Source organism: Asterias amurensis, chromosome 22 (genome assembly GCF_032118995.1).
Source record: "Asterias amurensis chromosome 22, ASM3211899v1".
In the NCBI taxonomy this organism is placed as follows: Eukaryota; Metazoa; Echinodermata; class Asteroidea; order Forcipulatida; family Asteriidae; genus Asterias; species Asterias amurensis.
In genome coordinates this window covers 9,037,747-9,057,646 of record NC_092669.1, presented here as the reverse complement: position 1 = coordinate 9,057,646, position 19,900 = coordinate 9,037,747, and the positions used below count along the sequence as shown (strand labels likewise).

General features: G+C 39.9%; 2 protein-coding genes across 2 annotated transcripts; both read left to right on the top strand.

Annotated features, from left to right (window-relative positions):
- The first annotated feature begins 1,448 nt into the window (after window positions 1-1,448).
- LOC139954066 (uncharacterized) lies at window positions 1,449-4,478 on the top strand. Its single transcript, XM_071953727.1, has one exon. The coding sequence runs from the start codon at window positions 1,449-1,451 to the stop codon at window positions 4,476-4,478; it is 3,030 nt and encodes a 1,009-aa protein (XP_071809828.1).
- A 5,485-nt stretch (window positions 4,479-9,963) lies between these two features.
- On the top strand, window positions 9,964-19,668 carry LOC139954065 (Golgi-specific brefeldin A-resistance guanine nucleotide exchange factor 1-like). Its single transcript, XM_071953726.1, has 8 exons — window positions 9,964-10,175; window positions 11,179-11,374; window positions 13,029-13,261; window positions 13,802-13,915; window positions 14,212-14,392; window positions 15,462-15,578; window positions 15,978-16,137; window positions 19,458-19,668. The coding sequence occupies exons 3-8, from the start codon at window positions 13,070-13,072 to the stop codon at window positions 19,666-19,668; spliced, it is 975 nt and encodes a 324-aa protein (XP_071809827.1). The 5' UTR covers window positions 9,964-10,175; window positions 11,179-11,374; window positions 13,029-13,069.
- The last annotated feature ends 232 nt before the right edge of the window (window positions 19,669-19,900 follow it).

Sequence of the window (19,900 nt, the reverse complement as noted above, 5' to 3'; positions counted from 1 at the left end):
TGGGGCAGTTTAAAGGTTCTGATTGGCCAAGAAGGCATCAGACCAATAGTTCTTTTATGTTAAAGGTTTGGAATGCGTGCAAGTCACGAGATCTTACAGCGGGAAGTTATTTTGTGTTAATTTAAGGGGAACAGAAATTTAGGTGTGTCACTTTGCATTTTGAGATTCCCGAGGAGAGGACTCTGTCAGCCTCGACGATCGAGTTATTGAGAACTCCTGTATTTTGCTTATGGGTTATTGAGAGCCCTAAGTATACAGTCATCCAGCCTTAGTTGCTGAGTTTTTGCAAAAGCAGTTTATTCTGGCGAGTGAGACACACCGAAATTTTGTTGAAGAGATCCGCCACTGTAGAAACCAGGATCGACAAATCGACCTGTAAGTAGCTATTGATAATGTTATTTATTTCAAAGAGATTGTGTTAATGAAATTCAGTTTTGTTGTATTTAATTGTGGAACTTCTTCTCAATAGAACTGTGATTTACTTTGATTTAATTGTTCGAGGAAGTCGTGAAAAGAAAGTTTTGTACATAGCATTGATTTGAATTTATGCGTTAAAGATGGAAGTGCGTTGTCGAACTTCCGTAAAGAAAACATTGATCATAAGTTGATAATGTGCTATTTTACTTTAAGTTTTGTAAATGTAGATTTGGGTTTATTTGCTTATTGCAGGGTTTTTCCCGCAAGGGCTAAAACACCACACTTGAAGTTGATGTGCTAAACTGAGGGCTAACAGAAGGCCGGGCAGAGATACGACCCAGTGCCAAAGACTAATCTAAACTTAAAGAATACTCGAAAGACGTGATGGGAGTGATGTTAAACTAGGAACCGAAAGAGACACACAGAGAGAGCAAGAGAAGATTGTAATATTAACCGGCAACCATTATTGAAAGTCATTGATAGGACAACGTTTATTTTATTAATTTTGTGAAGACACACTAAATGTAAATTGTAAATAAATCTGTATATTTTCTTGTAAATACAAACTTGTTTCCCTTGCCTTCAATTCTCTGTTTGTCCAACAACTACCGAAGGTCATGGCCGCCGAGGTCGGGGAAAGACTCGGGGCATGACAACTGGGGGCTTGTCCGGGAAAATTTAAAACAATCCGGTAGTTGTTGTGTGGTTCAAGCATGCAGAATTTGATTGTAATGTGACAAACTAAACCTTTTTGCTGTATTGAGTAGCTATTAGATTAATAGACAACTATTCTCTGGGTTAACAGAAAGTTGGTAAAGGTCTATGTTGAACTTTTATGCTGCCAAATTGCGTTTAGTTTGCGATGATTTTAAGACATTATGGCTTTGGTTGTAAGGTGTTACATAAATTGATGAGAGCTAAACCCAGTGAACCAAAAACAGAAGCTCGTAAATACCAGATCACAAAAGGCAGCGTCAAACATAGTCAGTCCCTCAATTTGTGTGTTACTAATTGCATTCATTGTGTACACTATGGAATTTGAGACATACCTAACCCTTGGTAAAACACTAGGTTTGAATGGTAAAGATCTTGTGGAATTTGCACAGAATAGAGAGTTAAAAGAAGAAAAGAAAAGAGACAAAGAGGAATCGCTGAAGCGCGAACAAATACAGCGCGAAGAAAGGCTTGCCAAAGAAGAACAAGAGCGAAATGAACGCGCAAAAGAAAGGGCGCATGTTAAGGAAATGAAGGAAATTGAATGGAAAGCCATACAGCAACAGAAAATATGGTCAGGGGAAAAGAGTAATTCTGGTCATGAAACACACATCAAGAAACCTAAGCTCCCTTCGTTTAGCGATGGCCGCGATGATATGGATGCGTATTTAAGGCGATTCGAAAGGTTCGCAACAATTGCAAAATGGGCGAAATCGGAATGGGCGCTAGCGTTGAGTAGTTTGTTAACAGGCAGGGCATTAGAAGTATATTCTCGGTTACCAGTTGACAAAGCCAGCGATTACAAAGACCTTAAGTCGGCACTTTTGCATCGCTATGAGTTAACAGAAGAAGGTTTTCGAGTAAAGTTTCGTAGTTCTAGGCGGGAAATTGGGGAAACATTCTCACAGTTTGCTGCTAGGTTGACAAGTTATTTACAACGGTGGGTTGAACTAGGCGGTGCGACAAAAACGTACGATGGCCTTTCTGACTTGCTTTTGCGCGAGCAAATAGTTTCAATTTGCGGCAAAGATTTGTCAATGTACTTAAATGAATGCAAGCCAGAAACAGTCAACGATATGACAAAATTAGCAGACCGATACGTAGAGGCCCATCGCAGACTAGAGACCGAGAAACCAGTAAGGAAAGCTAATGACAAGTTAATTGGTATACAGGGGGCCGAGCAAAATGCAGGTTTAGACGCGTCAAGGCGCGAGTTTGACAAAACGCGTAGTTCAGATATGCGTAACTGCTATGTATGCGGCGGTAAGGGTCACATTGCTAGGAATTGCAGAAGTAAGTTTCCTAATCAAAGTCGAGCAAATTACAAGAGACCACAGGTATCATGTGTAGAAGTTGAAACAGACGTCAAAGATCAAATCCAAGAGGTTGCTGCGTGCATTGGGCAGAAATCTTTGCTGTGCGACTGCGCAGGAAAAATTGGCGAGAATGTAGAACTATCATGCGGTCACTCAATTCCTTTGATTAGCGCTGCGTGCACAATGGGCCACAATATGCCGGTCAAAGAGGGTCGATTAGGAGATAAGCGCGTCAGTGTGCTTAGGGATAGCGGGTGTAGCACGATAGTTGTTAGACTTGACTTAGTCGAAGACCATCAATTTCTTAAGACTAAGCAGAAATGTTTACTTCTTGATCGTACGGCGCGTAGTCTTCCTGTCACGCGCATATCAATAGACTCCCCATACTTCGTAGGCACGGTAGATGCATTATGTATGACGAACACTCTATATGACATAGTGATAGGCAATGTTAGCAATGCTCGAGAACCAAAAGATCCTGATCCGGATTGGGTACCTCAAATTGTAAACTCTGAGACCGTTCGTGACGATAGCCAGGCGGTAACTACTCAAGCAGCCGCAGTTGAAACTAGAGCCGGGAAGATTAAGAAAGCGAAAAACCTTCGTCCACTCAAAGTTCCGCAAGCGGAAAGTTTTACAGAAACGCGCACGGATATCCAAAAAGCGCAACGCGAAGACCAAACTTTGGATAGGTTATGGAAGTTTGCCGAGGATGGTCAAACGCGTTTCTCTGGGAAGGAAAACGAAGCGAAATTCCTAATATCTGATGAACTTCTCTTCCGCGAGTTTCAGTCTCCCTCTGTAGAACACGGCCGAGTTTTCAATCAATTAGTTGTGCCGGAGAATCTGCGACCTAAGGTACTCAAACTCGCTCACGACTCAACCATGTCCGGTCATCTCGGAATTAAAAAGACCACAGATCGAATACGTGCAAACTTTTATTGGCCCGGTTGCCAAGGCGACATTCGTAGGTACTGCATTTCATGCGATATATGTCAGCGAACGGTAGCAAAAGGTAGTGTACGTAAGGTACCGCTAGGTCGAATGCCACTCATTGATACGCCGTTCAGACGAGTCGCGGTAGATCTCGTTGGCCCGATACAACCCGTGACAGACCGCGGTAATAGGTACATTTTGACTCTTGTTGACTACGCCACTCGGTATCCCGAAGCGGTAGCTCTCTCCCGAATAGAAACCGAACGCGTAGCCGAAGCATTATTTGAAATATTCTCGCGTATGGGTGTGCCTCACGAAATCCTATCCGATATGGGAAGCCAATTTACGGCAGATTTGATGAAAGAAGTAGGTAGGCTGATGTCGTTGAAGCAATTACACACCACGCCATATCACCCCATTTGTAATGGATTAGTCGAGAAATTCAACGGGACATTAAAACGTATGTTACGTAGAATGTGCAATGAACGTCCTCGCGACTGGGATCGTTATATTCCGGCACTGCTCTTCGCGTATCGTGAATCACCACAAGAAAGTTTGGGATATTCACCATTCCAACTTATTTACGGTCACACAGTTCGGGGTCCATTAACCATTCTAAAAGAATTATGGACAGGTAACGCACCCGAAGAGGTCAAAACAACTTACCAGTATGTTGTAGACCTAAAAGAACGCCTCGAGACGACATGTAAATTAGCGCGGGAAGAACTTGCCAAATCTAGTACGCGTTATAGAAAATACTACGACACCCGAACGAAAGATAGAACATTTCAAGTAGGCGACCAAGCTTTGGTCCTCTTACCCACTGATAACAACAAGTTGCTTATGCAGTGGAAAGGACCATTTGATATAGTTAGGAAAGTAGCACAGAACGATTACTGCCTCGAAATGAAAGATAAGCAGCGAACGTTCCATGCAAACTTGCTGAAGAAATACATAACCCGGTCAGATACTAGAAATCAAGAAGAGCCAGAAGTCATACACGCTGCGGCGAGCCTTAGACACCTTACATCTAGTGTCATTGATGATGAAAACGAAGAAGGGTTGATGGAAGTTGTTTCCAATCGAACAAACTGAGATGTACACAGATGTAAATATATGCGAAAATAGAACTGAACAGCAGAAGCAGCAAATTAACACAATGCTAGAAATGTATTCTGATGTCCTTACTGATGTTCCAGGTCACACTGAACTCATGCAGCACAGTGTGGAGTTAACCACAAATCATGCGATTTATTCCAAGGCATACCCAGTCCCATTTGCAACTCAGGAAATAGTCAAAAACGAAATAAGTTCAATGCTCAAACTTGGTGTGATCGAACGCTCAGAATCTAAGTATGCGTCACCAATAGTACTGGTCAAAAAGAAAGACGGCTCAATTAGATTTTGTGTTGACTATCGGAAAATGAACAGAGTCACCATTTTCGACCCAGAACCCATTCCCCAGGCTGATCATCTCATGGCGCAAGTCGCGACTGCGAAATTCTTTACCAAATTAGACTTGACGAAAGGGTATTGGCAAATACCTATCGCCGAATCGGATAAAGAGAAAACTGCGTTCATTACATCCGAAGGGTTATATCAATTCACAGTCTTACCGTTCGGTATGGTAAACGCGCCAGCGACGTTCACACGCATGATGCGCAAGCTTCTTGAGAAACAACCAAATGTTATAAGTTACATTGATGACATTCTGATTTATACGGATACCTGGCAACACATGCGTACAGTAGACCAAGTTTTTGAACGCCTGCGTAACGCGCAACTTACGGCAAAACCTTCAAAGTGCATGATGGCTTACGATTCATTAGAGTTTTTAAGACACGTGGTAGGAGACGGTTTACTCAAACCCCAACCAGCGAAAATCACAAAAATCATGAATGCGTCACACCCACGTACGAAGAAAGAAGTTAGATCATTCATGGGGCTAGTAAACTACTATCGGAAATTTATACCGAACTTTGCCGCCATTGCTGTGCCGATTACTGATCTAACCAAAAAGGGGAATTCTAACACAGTAGACTGGAAAGAGCCACAAGAGCATGCATTTAACACACTCAAAGAGCGACTCTCTGCTTCACCTATATTGCGCTTGCCTGACCATGAAAAAGGGTATGTTCTCAGAACTGATGCCTCTGATATTGGTATTGGGGCCGTTCTCATGCAACAAGAGGGTGACACATTGTTTCCAATTTGCTATGCAAGCCGAAAATTGCTACCAAGAGAGCGAGCTTACGCAACTATTGAGCGTGAATGCCTAGCGTTGGTATGGGCAATAGCTAAGTTCCACATGTACCTTTATGGGAAGGAGTTTTTGTTAGAAACTGACCACCATCCTTTGGTCTATCTAACCACAGCCAAGGTTAATAATAATAGAGTAATGAGATGGGCATTAAGTCTCCAACAGTACAGGTTCACTATTAAGGCAATAAAAGGTAGTGATAACCTTGGAGCAGATTTTCTGAGTAGGTGTCCAGTCGATGACAACATGTAGAGTTGTGGATTAACATGTTGATGACAATGTTTCAGTTAAGAAGATGGTAATAATAAGCGATGTAAATATAATAAGATGTGTGATATACTATGGTAGATGGAGGTGTCAATCACCATAAGAATGATGTGTTTAAAAGTATTGTCAAGTAATTCTCTTGAGATGGGAGACGTGTCACGGAGTGATATAAGTTTTTTAAAGAATTACTTAAGTTTCCTCAGTTTGCTGGCCGTTATGTATAATACAGGAAGAAACAAGGTTTTAAATAGTTATGGCCAAAGCGCCGCCATCATGACTTGGCATTTTCTTTTCATTGTGTTCAAGTTCTGTAAAGGTTAGTAAACTTTTGGGGCAGTTTAAAGGTTCTGATTGGCCAAGAAGGCATCAGACCAATAGTTCTTTTATGTTAAAGGTTTGGAATGCGTGCAAGTCACGAGATCTTACAGCGGGAAGTTATTTTGTGTTAATTTAAGGGGAACAGAAATTTAGGTGTGTCACTTTGCATTTTGAGATTCCCGAGGAGAGGACTCTGTCAGCCTCGACGATCGAGTTATTGAGAACTCCTGTATTTTGCTTATGGGTTATTGAGAGCCCTAAGTATACAGTCATCCAGCCTTAGTTGCTGAGTTTTTGCAAAAGCAGTTTATTCTGGCGAGTGAGACACACCGAAATTTTGTTGAAGAGATCCGCCACTGTAGAAACCAGGATCGACAAATCGACCTGTAAGTAGCTATTGATAATGTTATTTATTTCAAAGAGATTGTGTTAATGAAATTCAGTTTTGTTGTATTTAATTGTGGAACTTCTTCTCAATAGAACTGTAATTTACTTTGATTTAATTGTTCGAGGAAGTCGTGAAAAGAAAGTTTTGTACATAGCATTGATTTGAATTTATGCGTTAAAGATGGAAGTGCGTTGTCGAACTTCCGTAAAGAAAACATTGATCATAAGTTGATAATGTGCTATTTTACTTTAAGTTTTGTAAATGTAGATTTGGGTTTATTTGCTTATTGCAGGGTTTTTCCCGCAAGGGCTAAAACACCACACTTTAAGTTGATGTGCTAAACTGAGGGCTAACAGAAGGCCGGGCAGAGATACGACCCAGTGCCAAAGACTAATCTAAACTTAAAGAATACTCGAAAGACGTGATGGGAGTGATGTTAAACTAGGAACCGAAAGAGACACACAGAGAGAGCAAGAGAAGATTGTAATATTAACCGGCAACCATTATTGAAAGTCATTGATAGGACAACGTTTATTTTATTAATTTTGTGAAGACACACTAAATGTAAATTGTAAATAAATCTGTATATTTTCTTGTAAATACAAACTTGTTTCCCTTGCCTTCAATTCTCTGTTTGTCCAACAACTACCGAAGGTCATGGCCGCCGAGGTCGGGGAAAGACTCGGGGCATGACAATGGTTGACTTCGAGACCTCAAGTTCTTCATCTGAGGTCACGAAATCAAATTCGTGGAAAATTACTTCTTTCTCGAAAACTATGGCACTTCAGAGGGAGCTGTTTCTCACAATGTTTTATTCCATCAACCTCTCCCCATTTCTTGTCACCAAGAAAGGTTTTATGCTAATAATTATTTTGAGTAATTACCAATAGTGTTCACTGCTTTAACCTATATCTGTTAGCCTTTTTCAACGTTTAAGCCTGGTTTCATCATTGTTACTCAAAATGATGCTACAGGCAAGGCTGTGCTTTGTGTGGCTGTGATTGGTCAATGAAATATTCTTATAAGAAACTTTTAAGAAACCTACATATAAGAATCTTATTAACATCTTATAAGAACCTGTATTGAGCAGTCTTATAAGAATCTTATCAGAGTCTTATAAAATTCTTATAATTTTCTTAGAAGTATTTTATTTGTAAATTAGTAAGATCTTAAAAGAATTACACCAGGAACTTGTAAGAAACCTTAAATGATCTTATAAGATTTTCAGAATGTCTTTTTAAGAATCTTGTAAGAAGTGTGTACCAATCTTATGAGAATAAGATTTCTAGATGAAAAGTGTACCTTTATGATGGTGCAGCCATCTTGAATTTCTCCCATTGATATCAATGTTACCGAACCAAGGCTGGAAGAACTAAATAGTCTGGTTCCTATTTTCAAAATGATTTTTAGCATTCAATATTATTATTTGATATTATCATTTGAACAAGACCAAGGGGTCATTCCGTGTCAAATCACCAAAAAAAAGACAATTTTAAACCCTACCCTCTTTAAATTTGCTCAAATTTTTTTTATGGGGTAATAATGGCTCAACAAGCTCAAATTTCAATTTTCAGCTCTACATGTATTCGATAAACTGTTTTCGTGCTATGGCATGCACTTTCTCGTTGATTTCGGTCAAAATGCGCCTGACCTCTGTTATTCAAACAACCATAAATCGGTAACTATTGGGTCAAATTTGTTGAAATTGGTGTCTTTGAAAGGAAATTGCATAAGCTTTCCATATCTGCCATTACTTTTTTTGTAGGAACATGTTTAGGTTTAGTAACCTTTTGACCTTTACTTTGGTAAAAGTAATGGGGGTAAATTTTCACCGAAGTTCATCTCCAGATCACGTGATCCACAAGGTCAAATTCAAGGTCAAAGTAGAGGTCAAAAGGTTATCATACCTAAACATGTTTCTACAAAAAAAATAAAGACATATTTGGAAAGCTATTGGGTGATTTGACACGGAATGACCCCAAGATAGAGGCATGATAAAGGTCTAGGCCTACTGGTCTTTAAAGGCAGTGAACACTATTGGTAACTACTCAAAATAATTATTAGCATAAAACCTTTCTTGGTGACGAGTAATGGGGAGAGGTTGATGGTATAAAACATTGTGAGAAACGGCTCCCTCTGAAGTGCCATAGTTTTCGAGGAAGAAGTAATTTTCCACGAATTTGATTTTGAGACCTCAGATTTAGAATTTGAGGTCTCGAAATCAACCATCTAAACGCACACAACTTCGTGTGACAAGGGTGTTTTTTTTTCGTTCATTATTATTTCACAACTTCGATGACCAATTGAGCTCAAATTTTCACAGTTTTTTTTGTTATTTTATGCATATGTTGAGATACACCAACTGTGAAGGCTAGTCTTTGACAATTACCAATAGTGTCCACTGCTTTTAAACAAAACACAACTGTATGCCCACAAACATGTTTCAAATTTGTCTGTTGTGACTCACTGTTTTGTAACTAAACAAAGCACTTCAGATTGACACACAGTTCTCTCGGTATAGCAGCAATTTTCTTGTACTCACTACCATGAGAGCAGATGTGAGTGGTTTGATTCCACTGGTGCTTAGTTCAGGATTTGTGAGTTGGGTAGTGTCAGTAGACCAAGGATATACCTCGGACAGTGAACTCTTCAAACATAAGAAATCTAATCTAATCCGATCTAATATAATCTAATCTCTTTTAGGAGCGCAATCAGACAGCGAGGTCTCGGTGGGTATAGTGTCAGCGGCGCATCAGACCAAGGATACACCTCGGACAGGGAGCTCTTCAAACATAATAAACCACATCGAACCATCAGTGAGACGGACGTCTCCATATTGTCGGATGATAGGGTCATAAAAATAAGATCTAACAATACTATTCTTATAGTCAAATAGTTATCTAATTTATTAGTTGAACAGTTTTGATAGTAAAAATTTACTTGGGCAGGATTTGAACCAGCAACCTTCGGTTTAATACGTCGACGCTCTACCAACTGAGATACAGAATGTATCTAGCCCTATTTTGGCAGTCTCCCTATTTGTCAATATCTCTGTTCCGGGTGCAAGTCAGATCCCTTATCCACCTTAAGCTGCGCTCCAAATGCTCTTTCATAGACAATATCAACCTCTACCCTCTGAGGTACCGTCTGAGGTACCCTCTGAGGTACCCATAACCCTGGGTGAAGAGAAGCCATTATAGTAAAGCATCTTGCTCAAGGACACAAGTATCATGACCCGGATTCCAACCCACACTCCGATGACTTAAGCTTGACTTCTAAAATGCTCGAACATGACACTCTAAATTCTTTGCCCCCCCCTCTCTGTAGGTGAACCAGGACAGCTCCAACAGAAGTTCCCACTCCAAAGATGTCACCAAACCTCACAATCAGTTCAAGATTGCCCTGGACCAAACGTTGAGTCACCACGACACTAAGGCCTTGATGAAATGCTGCGAGTCTCTGGCGTTCCTCGTCAGAGATGCTGCTCACGTTACTCCGTCAAACTTTGAGTCGTGTGTCCATGCCATCAGGAGCTTTGTAGAGGCTACCGTGAATGGAGGTAGGGATCCTTTGGTTCTTAAAAAGCAGAAGCAGCCATTTTTAAAGGGTTTTGATACCTTTTGTAGATAAAGTTTTTTGGTCGTGACATGAATCCCTACTCATTGTAAACGATGATGTATGAAGTATGATTTAATAATAATAATAACAATAATATTTATTAACGCGCCTTTTTCATAAGGATATAAAGCGGCAATTATTTTTACTGCAAGGTGAGTGGAACGAAGATTTTGAAATTATGAGACCTAATCCTTAGCACACCATGTAGTGGTTTACATGGTGCTACGGCGCATACAGCAGCCACAGCCAGGAACACCGGGACGAACCCCTTTTCTTTTCGATAAGTGCATGCACTGCGTTCTTTTACATGCATTACACAACACATGGGACCAACGGCTTTACGTCCCATCCGAAGGACGAAGCAAAGGTCAAGTGTATGCATAAGGACACAAGTGTCACGGCTGGGGATTCGAACCCACACTCTGCTGATCAGAAACACCAGAGTTTGAATTTGGTGCTCTTAACCACTCGGCCACGACACTTTCACATGAAACCCTGCTCATTGTACACAAAGATGTATGAAATATGATTTACATGTAGAAGTTTCAGCTTCATTGGTTGACAAGTTTTTGAAAAAAAACCCAGAAAGTTCACAGCAATGTTTTCAAGAGTGTCATGTAAATCTGTTGTACATGCTCAAAGAAGTTTCGTCTCCTCAGACAAGAGAAAAGTATGGGACATTGTTTTACTCATTTCTCAAAAACTACAGCACGCCAGCGAGTATAACATTTTAAGCGATATAAAATTTCAACTTCCGGTTTAAACTGGAAGTCAAGTTCAAATGGGGTCATACACTTAAATAAAACCATCAGAACAAATACAAGAGGTGAACATAGTGCGTGAACACCTTATAGAGTCACCTTCATCTCATCTAGATTATACATGTAGATAAGTACCATTTTGCACAATTGACATTTCTGCCCTGACTTTTGTTGAATTTTCAGGAAAGTTAAAACACGACAGACAGAGGAAACCCGAGCCATCCAAAATCGGAAAAACTCCAAGTTGTCGCGGAACCAAAAGCATAAGAAGAACATGGCCAAGACGAACTCTGTCCCGGAAAAGATGTCTCTGATGTGTGACCTAGAAGACGGAGAGGATGAAGGGCCGCCTGGTGGATATCACTCACTCTCAATACAGGTCAGTGATTGGTTGATTTGCTCTTAATAGTTTTATTTAATTGGTTGGATGATAACTCACTGCAAATTGTGGGAGGTGATTGGTTGATTTGGTCTAGGTAATGTGATTTGATTGGTTGAACGCTTAGGAAGGGATTACTTTTTCAGAATAGTGGCTGGTGATTGGTTGAATTTAAAAAAGAAGGGTTTCCTCAATGATAATTGGGCTGTTGGTCGTCAATGAAAGTATTACCAATGAGACTTTTCGACGGTCCTTTTGTATAGGTCTGCGCGCTCTCAGACCTACGTGCGCAATACTGAGCATGTGCGCGCACGCTCAGACCTGCAAAAATGGACCGTTATGCTGCTGCCACCAGGATCCTAAAAGTCTCCTATTGAATTATATGTAGTTGACAAAGCATCCAAATGGAAACATCACACCAACTTTTTGTAAAGAAGCCAATGAAGAAATTTCAGTTTTCGTGAGAGGAAAATCCCTATATGTAAATCCCATGCAGTCGGGTAGAGACTGTTAAATCCAATCTACATGCAAGGCTCAGGTTGGGGAATCGAACCGGGGTCCGCAGAGGTGAAAGGCAGGGAAAGAAACCACTGAGCCAACCTGACTGTCATTAACCAACTATCATTTCGTTTAAAGAAACATTACACAATGGGTTTTTGCTAATAAAATAGTTGCTGGCAGTGTAAGCACTTTATGTAATCCACCATATACATAGACTGACAAACCAGTAGAAGTTTGAGATCGATCGGCCATCTGGGTCACGAGAGAATAGTGAAAACCGATTACAAATTTTGCATTGTGTTGATGCCAAAATAAAAATGAATAAAACACTCACTGAGCGATAAACTCCGAACGCAAAGTTAGATTATTTATTTCTCATCAAATACATGCATGACATTTCAGACAGAAATATTTCATGGGATGTTTTCAACTATCATCAGAATTAGACCGTGTAAGTTTTATGTAAATCTGTGATCTTCACGATTTTTGTTTCTACCAGTTATGTAATGTTCCTTTAAAGCAAACTTGATTTTGAAATATTATCTTTGTAACTATTAAAACTCAAAGCAATTTTTCTGTTATTTTTCAAATTTTCGATATTATTATCAGTTATTGGACCTGATGCACACAATTCACACGAGGGCAGCCTCTAGCCCACTACTACAAGGTCGGTAATCATGACACTATGTAAATCTGACCATGCAATCAATCAACATTATAAGAAGAATGCAGGGTGGATTTCACAAAGAGTTAGAGGATTTGGGTACCTTTTGTAACACAAAACACAATGTCCTTTGATTTACGTTCAACTTTCGTTTGAAGATCATTTTAGTAGAAAGCTAACCGTAAAATATTACTTGCTGACACTGGCTAAGGTGCTGAAGTTTTTTGAGGAATGAGTAAAACAACGTCGCGGAAATACAGTTTAAATGCTGAAATAGTTTTTGTCTCCTGAGACTAAAATTATTATTGTGACTTGTTTTACTCATAGATTTCTCAAAAATTATCTTTATCTTCAACCCGTGTAAGTTTAATGTAAATCTGTGGACATTGTGTCTTGTGTCATACAAAAAGTACCAAGACCCTCTAATGACTAATAAAATATTGAATTGAATTGAATCAAAGGTAATATTGATTGATTTCGTTTTTGAAGGTATCGCAAGGCTTTGCTGCGACATCCGTCGACAGGTCCGCATGCAGGCTCTGACCTACCTCCAGAGAGCTCTCCTAGTCCACGATCTCCAGACCCTTTCCGCCGTAGAGTGGGAGTCTTGCTTTAATAAAGTCCTCTTCCCGCTCCTGGCTAAGCTCCTTGAGCAGATCAATCCTCTGGATCCGGTGGGTCTTGAGGAGACGAGAAGCAGGGCTGCTACGCTACTCTGCAAGGTAAGGCCTGTGATAACCATAAGACTCAAAACCTTCCTGATAAAATACCTTGTCTTCCATTATCAGGCATGCAACTCTTCAGCTGACCTGAGGTTTTACCAAATTCATAAAATAGAAGTCTGCCGTTATGAAAAAACTTTGCATAAAACTTTGCATAAATCACTCTGCATGAAGGAAAAATCTGCGTTGGATGGATAAACAAATCCCGCAGAATGAAACATTGCTTATTAAAAAGAAAATGAAGGTACAAGATTCTGGCTCAGCACAGTCTGGCTTTGTAGTGTTTTTTATTGCTCTTTGTATGGGGATGCGGCGGGAACAAGACGCGGTAAGGGCCCAATATGCGGCTAGCTTCCGCTATATTGGTCCACACTATCAAAAGGAAAATGTGTATTAGCTTGTTGTTTTTCACAATGTTTTATACTATCAACAGCTTGCCATTGCTTGTTACCGAGTAAGTTTGTACGCTAACAATTTTTTTGAGTAAATACCAATAGTGTCCAGTGCCTGTAAAATTTTATTTGTTTGTTTCCCTAACAGGTTTTCTTACAGCATTTGACACCCCTTCTATCTCTGGCAACATTTACCGCTTTGTGGCTTACCATTTTGGACTTCATGGACAAGTACATGCATGCTGACAAGAGTGAATTACTGGTTGGTACACTTAGAATATTTTTATCAAGTAACTTTGTGTTTCCACGGATGCCTCGGGTTCAAACCCAACTCTCGTCAGTTTGTCTCCATTCAAACCAATCTTCTTGACAGTTTCCAGAAATCTTTGATTTCTTAACCCCCCCCCCCCCTGAACAATGTATTACAAAAATAGAAAGACAATCAACATAAGGGCTAGATAGCTCAGCCACCATATTAATCCGGACCCCTCAGGTTTTAAAACCAACTCTCCTCAGTTTGTCTCCGTTGAACCCCAAAGTTCTTAATTTCTTCTACAGTATGAAGCAATACCCCAGTCACTCAAGAACATGGTCCTTGTGATGGACACCGCCAACGTCTTCCGAACCGACCCAGGATCCGAGAGGGGGAAAGATTGTCAGCTCTGGGTCTTCACCTGGGAGAGGATCGACTGCTTTCTGCCGGGACTCAGGGATGAAGTCTTTAAATGTCACGAGCCTGGTAAGTGGTTGAGAATAAATTATTTTATTGTTTTAAATTGTGTGGAGATTAAATTGTGAATATAGAGTTAGCTGTTGCAAACTGCCAAATATCATGGCTCTGCTTACCGCCGAGTTCTGCGCTGAAGATCACAGTCACAAATTTCTGCGTTAACTGTGTAAGCGAAGAATGCGGAGCACATGCGCGCAAGCCTAAATTCCCTGTTAACCCTTGAAATACGCTTGACGTAAGCGCAGAATTCCCTGCTCCTGCAATTGCAGATTCTTTGTTCCTGGGCCCAGTATCATAAAGCCTGTAAGCACAAAAACCTGCTAAGCACAGAATAGCATTGCTTAAACAGAAATTGACTGGTGTCCCACTCAATTTTTGCTTAGAAATTTGTCAAGCAGTATTTTCTGCTTAACAGCTTCATGAAATTGAGCCCGAAGCAGATTTCACAAAGCAATAAAATTCATCATAAGACAAATTTTCAGTATTACCATAGTGATTTGTATATTGTGACATCACACTTTACTTTGCAAATACGATTGATTTGCAGTTAAAGGCAGTGGACACTGCTGGTATTTACTCAACAAAAATTATTAGCATAAAACCTTACTGGGAATCAAGTAATGGGAAGAGGTTGGTAGTACAAAACATTGTGAGAAATGGCTCCCTCTGAAGTGGAGTAGTTTTAGAAAGAAGTAGTTTTCCATGAGTTTGATTTTGATACCTCATATTTAGAATTTGAGGTCTCAAAATCAAGCATCTGAAAGCACACAACTCCTTGTGACAAGGGTGTTTTTTTCCATTATTTTTAGAACTTCGATGACCTATTGAGCTCAAACATTTACAGGTTTGTTATTTTATGCATATGTTGATATACGGCAAGTGAGAAGACTGGTCTTTGACAATTATCAATAGTGTCCAGTGTCTTTAAGATCAATCATAGCTCTTTGTGAAATCGGCCCCCGGTAAGCAGAGCCATAAAATTGGGTCCTGTTTGGGTGCAAGCCCCACCCTTGAAATCTGGTTGAACTCATGAAGACCATTTCTCTTTCCCTCTGAACTCAAACTTTTTTTTGAGTAGTAAACAGAGATCCAGCACCGAGTAGTGCCACTACAAACGCCCCTACACCCGGCGGGATCGTCAGAGATGGGTCACCAAACGAGGAGCAGCCAAGCACAGTGGATACAAAGCCAGAGGGTAAGTCGGCCATCTTGATTTTCTTCCATTATGGCCCTTTTCAAAACCACACCCTCGGCTCCAGATTCGGCTCAGGCTAGCTTGGCCCCGTGGTTGTTATGACAGTTGCGCGTGCTTTGCAGAAGTGCTCAGAGAACAGAGCTAGAAGCCGAATCCAAAGCCGAAGTCATGGATTCGAAAAGGGCCTAAGTAACCAGACTGATGCCAAGAAAAACACTTGTTCTGGTGCCTTTATGTTTCTCTGTTCATCATCATCATCTGGGATAAATTTCATGTAGCACAAAAAGTAGCTCAGGAAAAACAATATTTAATGCTCACCAGAATAAGGTTACCAGCCAAAAAAGTATGTCACATTTTTTGAATCTTGTTCTTCTTTCTTTGATCTTGTTTTCGTCACAGAAGCAGACCCTCCAACCCCAGCTGCACCTGACACAACTCCCGCTAAATCTGACCCGCCCTCGACAACAACACCCACACCCATCACCACCCCGATCCAAACGGTAGCCAAGGACGTCAATCCGGTGACGAGCCAACCCAACATTATTCTCCAGCCGCCTCTGTCTTATCTAGGATCCCTACCGGGGGGGGGGGGGGGGGTCAAGACGCTAAACAGGCTGGTCCTCTACCCTTCCTCCTTAACCCAGCCATCCTGAAGGGTTCACCCATACCCATTGTCACTCCAATTCTCCCTCAAACGGAACCCTCGGCTAAGTAATCAGGAAATTTGTTGAAGTCACCCCCTAGCATAACACGAAACGCTGCAGGGACGCTGAGGTAACGGGCACCTTTTTTACGCACCTTTTTTTGAGGGCGCATTTTGACCACCGTGAGGGTGCTTTTTGAGTGTGTGACATCAGATGCAATGGGTTTATTGAAAGACATTGCGTCAGTACAAAACTTCATCACCTTGTTCAAGCTAAATTGTTGCATCTTGCAACAAAATTATCCGTGCAAGAATATCTTATCTCACACACACAAGTCTGTGCTAAAACATCATATCTCGACAAAATTCCTCCATTCAAAAACATTGTATTATTTATGCTGTGTGTAAAATTTGTACATTTATGTTAATTTAAGTGAGATCTGACTTTTTGACACTTTCAAACTTGCGCATGACGTACATGTTATTTTAGGAGATCCGACGTGTTTGCACTGACGCGAAGAAGAGAAATTTAATGAAGTAGTAAGGATCACGTCACAAGATGTCTAAGACTAACAGAAGGTTGATATTGAAGATGGAATTCAGAAGTTGAAGCCATGCATAGGAGAGACAATTGCATTGATTTGCATTGTGACGTCATTTATCTTTCGTGCGGTAATCAGCGGAAGTTTAGCGTGCCTTTTCGTGTGCTTACGGTTAGCAGCGCTATAAAATAAAAATTGCACAGAAAGCACAAAATCGGCCGCTAAGCAGCTCTTTAAAATTGGGCCCAGATTACTGCATGAAGAAGGAACGGCAATGGATATGGTTAGCAACTGTACGGATAGAAAACATGTTGGTAAAAAAAAGTGCCAGAATTTAGGTTAGATGAATGTCGCGAGTCTGTGTAACACAGTAAAAGTGGATTAATCAGTGAAATTGTAAAAAGTTTGGATTTGTGGCGGAAACGCTGGCAAGGATAATACGAAAGAGGTAGTGTTTATAAAAAAAAGTATACTGAGTAGTCCGACAGTACTCTTATTGAACAAAGACGTCAAATCTCAATCTTGTTTAAAGACAATGGACACTATTGGTAATTGTCAAAAACCAGTCGTCTCACTCATTGTATCTCAACATATACATGAACAAACAAACCTGTGAAAATTTGAACTCAAGCGGTCGGCGAAGTTGCAAGATAATAATGAAAGAAGTACCCTTGTCACACGAAGTTCGTGTGCGTTAAGATGGTTGATTTCCAGACCTTAAATTCTAAATCTGAGGGCTCAAAATCAAATTCGTGGAAAATTACTTCTTTCTTGAAAACTACGTTACTTCAGAGGGAGCCGTTTCTCACAATTATTTATACTATCAACCTCTCCCCATTACTCGTTACCAAGTAAGGTTTTATGCTAATAATTATTTTGAGCAAATACCAATAGTGTCCACTGCCTTTAGAGGGACATGTTACCTTGGATCGGTTGAGTTGGTCTACAAAAAGCGTTTGCAACCAATGTTATGAAATCAATATGGTTAGGAAGATGTTTTAAAAGTAGAATATAATGATCCACATAAACATGCCTTGGAGTTGCATTTTTTTCCTTATACTTGGTTTTCCTTGAACACAGCACGCCATTTTGTGGAGTCAAGCAAGGAAAACCACGCAATTTTGAGGCATGTGTGGATCATTATATTCTACTTTTAAAACATCTTTCTATCCATATCGATTTCACAGCAAACGGTTTTAAACGCTTTTCATAGACCAACTCGGCCGACCCAAGGCAATGTACGTATCCCTTTTAACTTCATACACAAGTCTAGGGAATGAAACAAAGGCTCTTTTCAAATAGGCTGATGCCATTGGAATGTTATGATTATACATGCAATAGTACAATAGTACAGTCCGGGAACTAGGTTTAGATTTGTCACAGGACCTGTTTCTCGGAAAGACAAAACGTGACGTAAACAAAAAGTGACTTTGGACGTTCGTTTATACACTAAAAAAAAATGAATGAAAATACATTTTAAAAACTTTTAGACTAACAAAATTGTTTTCTTGATTAATTATCTCTGCTCAAAATTTGGAATGAGAACACAGTTTAAAGAGAAAGTTAGTGCCAGATCGTTTTTTTTTTTTAATCTTAAGAGGCGTAGTGAAAATTTTAATCTCAGTGCAATTTTTAAATCCAGTCCAGTGGTTTTTAGCTTTGTTATATCCAGTGCTTATGTTATTCAAGCCAAAAGTGATTTGTTTGTCGGGAGAGTGAAAGTTTTCACTCGTTTATTATTTTCAAAAAGTATATCGTATACAAAAATAGTGTTGGTGTCTTCATAAAATATTATTTTGATTAATTTAGAAAAAAATTATGTTTAGACTGTTGTTGAGGCACGATGGATATTAATAATATGTTATAATAGTAGGAGAGTTTCATAAAATGTTTAATAGCGTTGAGATGAATTGTCCAAGTTATTCCCAGTCATTTATTCAGGTCATTTATTCCACAGAGCGCGTTGCACACTATTGGTAATTGTCAAAGACTAGCCTTCATAGTTGGTGTATCCCAACATATGCATAAAATAACAAACCTATGAAAATTTGAGCTCAATCCGTCTTCGAACTTGCGAGATAATAATGAAAGGAAAAAACCTTGTCACACAAAGTTGTGTGCGTTTAGATGGTTGATTTCGAGACCTCAAGTTCTAAATCTGAGGTCTCAAAATCAAATTCGTGGAACATTACTTCTTTCTCAAAAACTATGGCACTTCAGAGGGAGCTGTTTCTCACAATGTTTTATACCATCAACCTCTCCCCATTACTCATTACCAAGAGAGGTTTTATGCTAATAATTATTTTGAACATGATTTTGCCCTTTACAGCCCTTTAACTTGCTTCTTTAGGAAAACAATTTCATGACTTTGTTTTTCCTTTGTTTTTCCTTTTAATTGTCCTAACCCTCGTAGAATAATGATCTCTATTTGAATTGTTTTCACATTGCCAATTAAGCATTTCATACACCTTTATTAATAGTATTACGAGCAAGAAGTGTTCTCACTGTCCATTTGTTTTTATTATTTGTTAACACATTGTGTTATTAACTTATCTGGTCATCGTCTTTTTGTGATGAACATGTATTTTCTCCAAGGAAAAAAAAATGTCAGACGGTTAAGTTATTCTTTTTAATTATTTGAATTCCACTCAAACAAATCTTCAAATTTCACTTGCTTTGTGTTGTCTCATCAAGGTTTATGTACACTCAGGTTCTGATAGCCTTGACAATGTTAGCCTTTTGTTACGGCCTTTGTGGCTTGGAGAGCTGCGATCCCAAGAGACTGGAACGGGAGACGACGCAGGAGAGTGGCCTCGCCACTCGATCACACCCGACTCAGGCGCATGGTCTCTTATTCCAGTGGCTCTGCTATTTACGCCACAAAGGCCTCGATAAAAGGCTTTGACAGTGCAGGAAGATTATAGTTATTTTGTTAAAACATTTGAGAAATTACTCCACATCTGCCACTGAAAAGTTCCTGATAACATTGTTGAAGAAACATTTTGTAATTCACTCAATAAGTTGGACCCCAAGTCATAAATCTTCAACCAGTGGCGTTTTACATAAGCTGCGTGTTGTAAATTAATAATAACTACTTCCTGTATAGCGCATTTTACAACAACGCATCAATGCGCTTT

Excerpts from the sequence above, each read along its gene's own strand:
- LOC139954066 (XM_071953727.1), top strand. The coding sequence starts at position 1,449 with ATGGAATTTGAGACATACCTAACCCTTGGTAAAACACTAGGTTTGAAT.
- LOC139954065 (XM_071953726.1), top strand. The coding sequence starts at position 13,070 with ATGCAGGCTCTGACCTACCTCCAGAGAGCTCTCCTAGTCCACGATCTC. Across the intron at positions 13,262-13,801 it reads CTGCTACGCTACTCTGCAAG|GTTTTCTTACAGCATTTGAC; the intron begins GTAAGGCCTGTG and ends TTTCCCTAACAG. Across the intron at positions 16,138-19,457 it reads ATTATTCTCCAGCCGCCTCT|GTTTATGTACACTCAGGTTC; the intron begins GTCTTATCTAGG and ends TGTCTCATCAAG.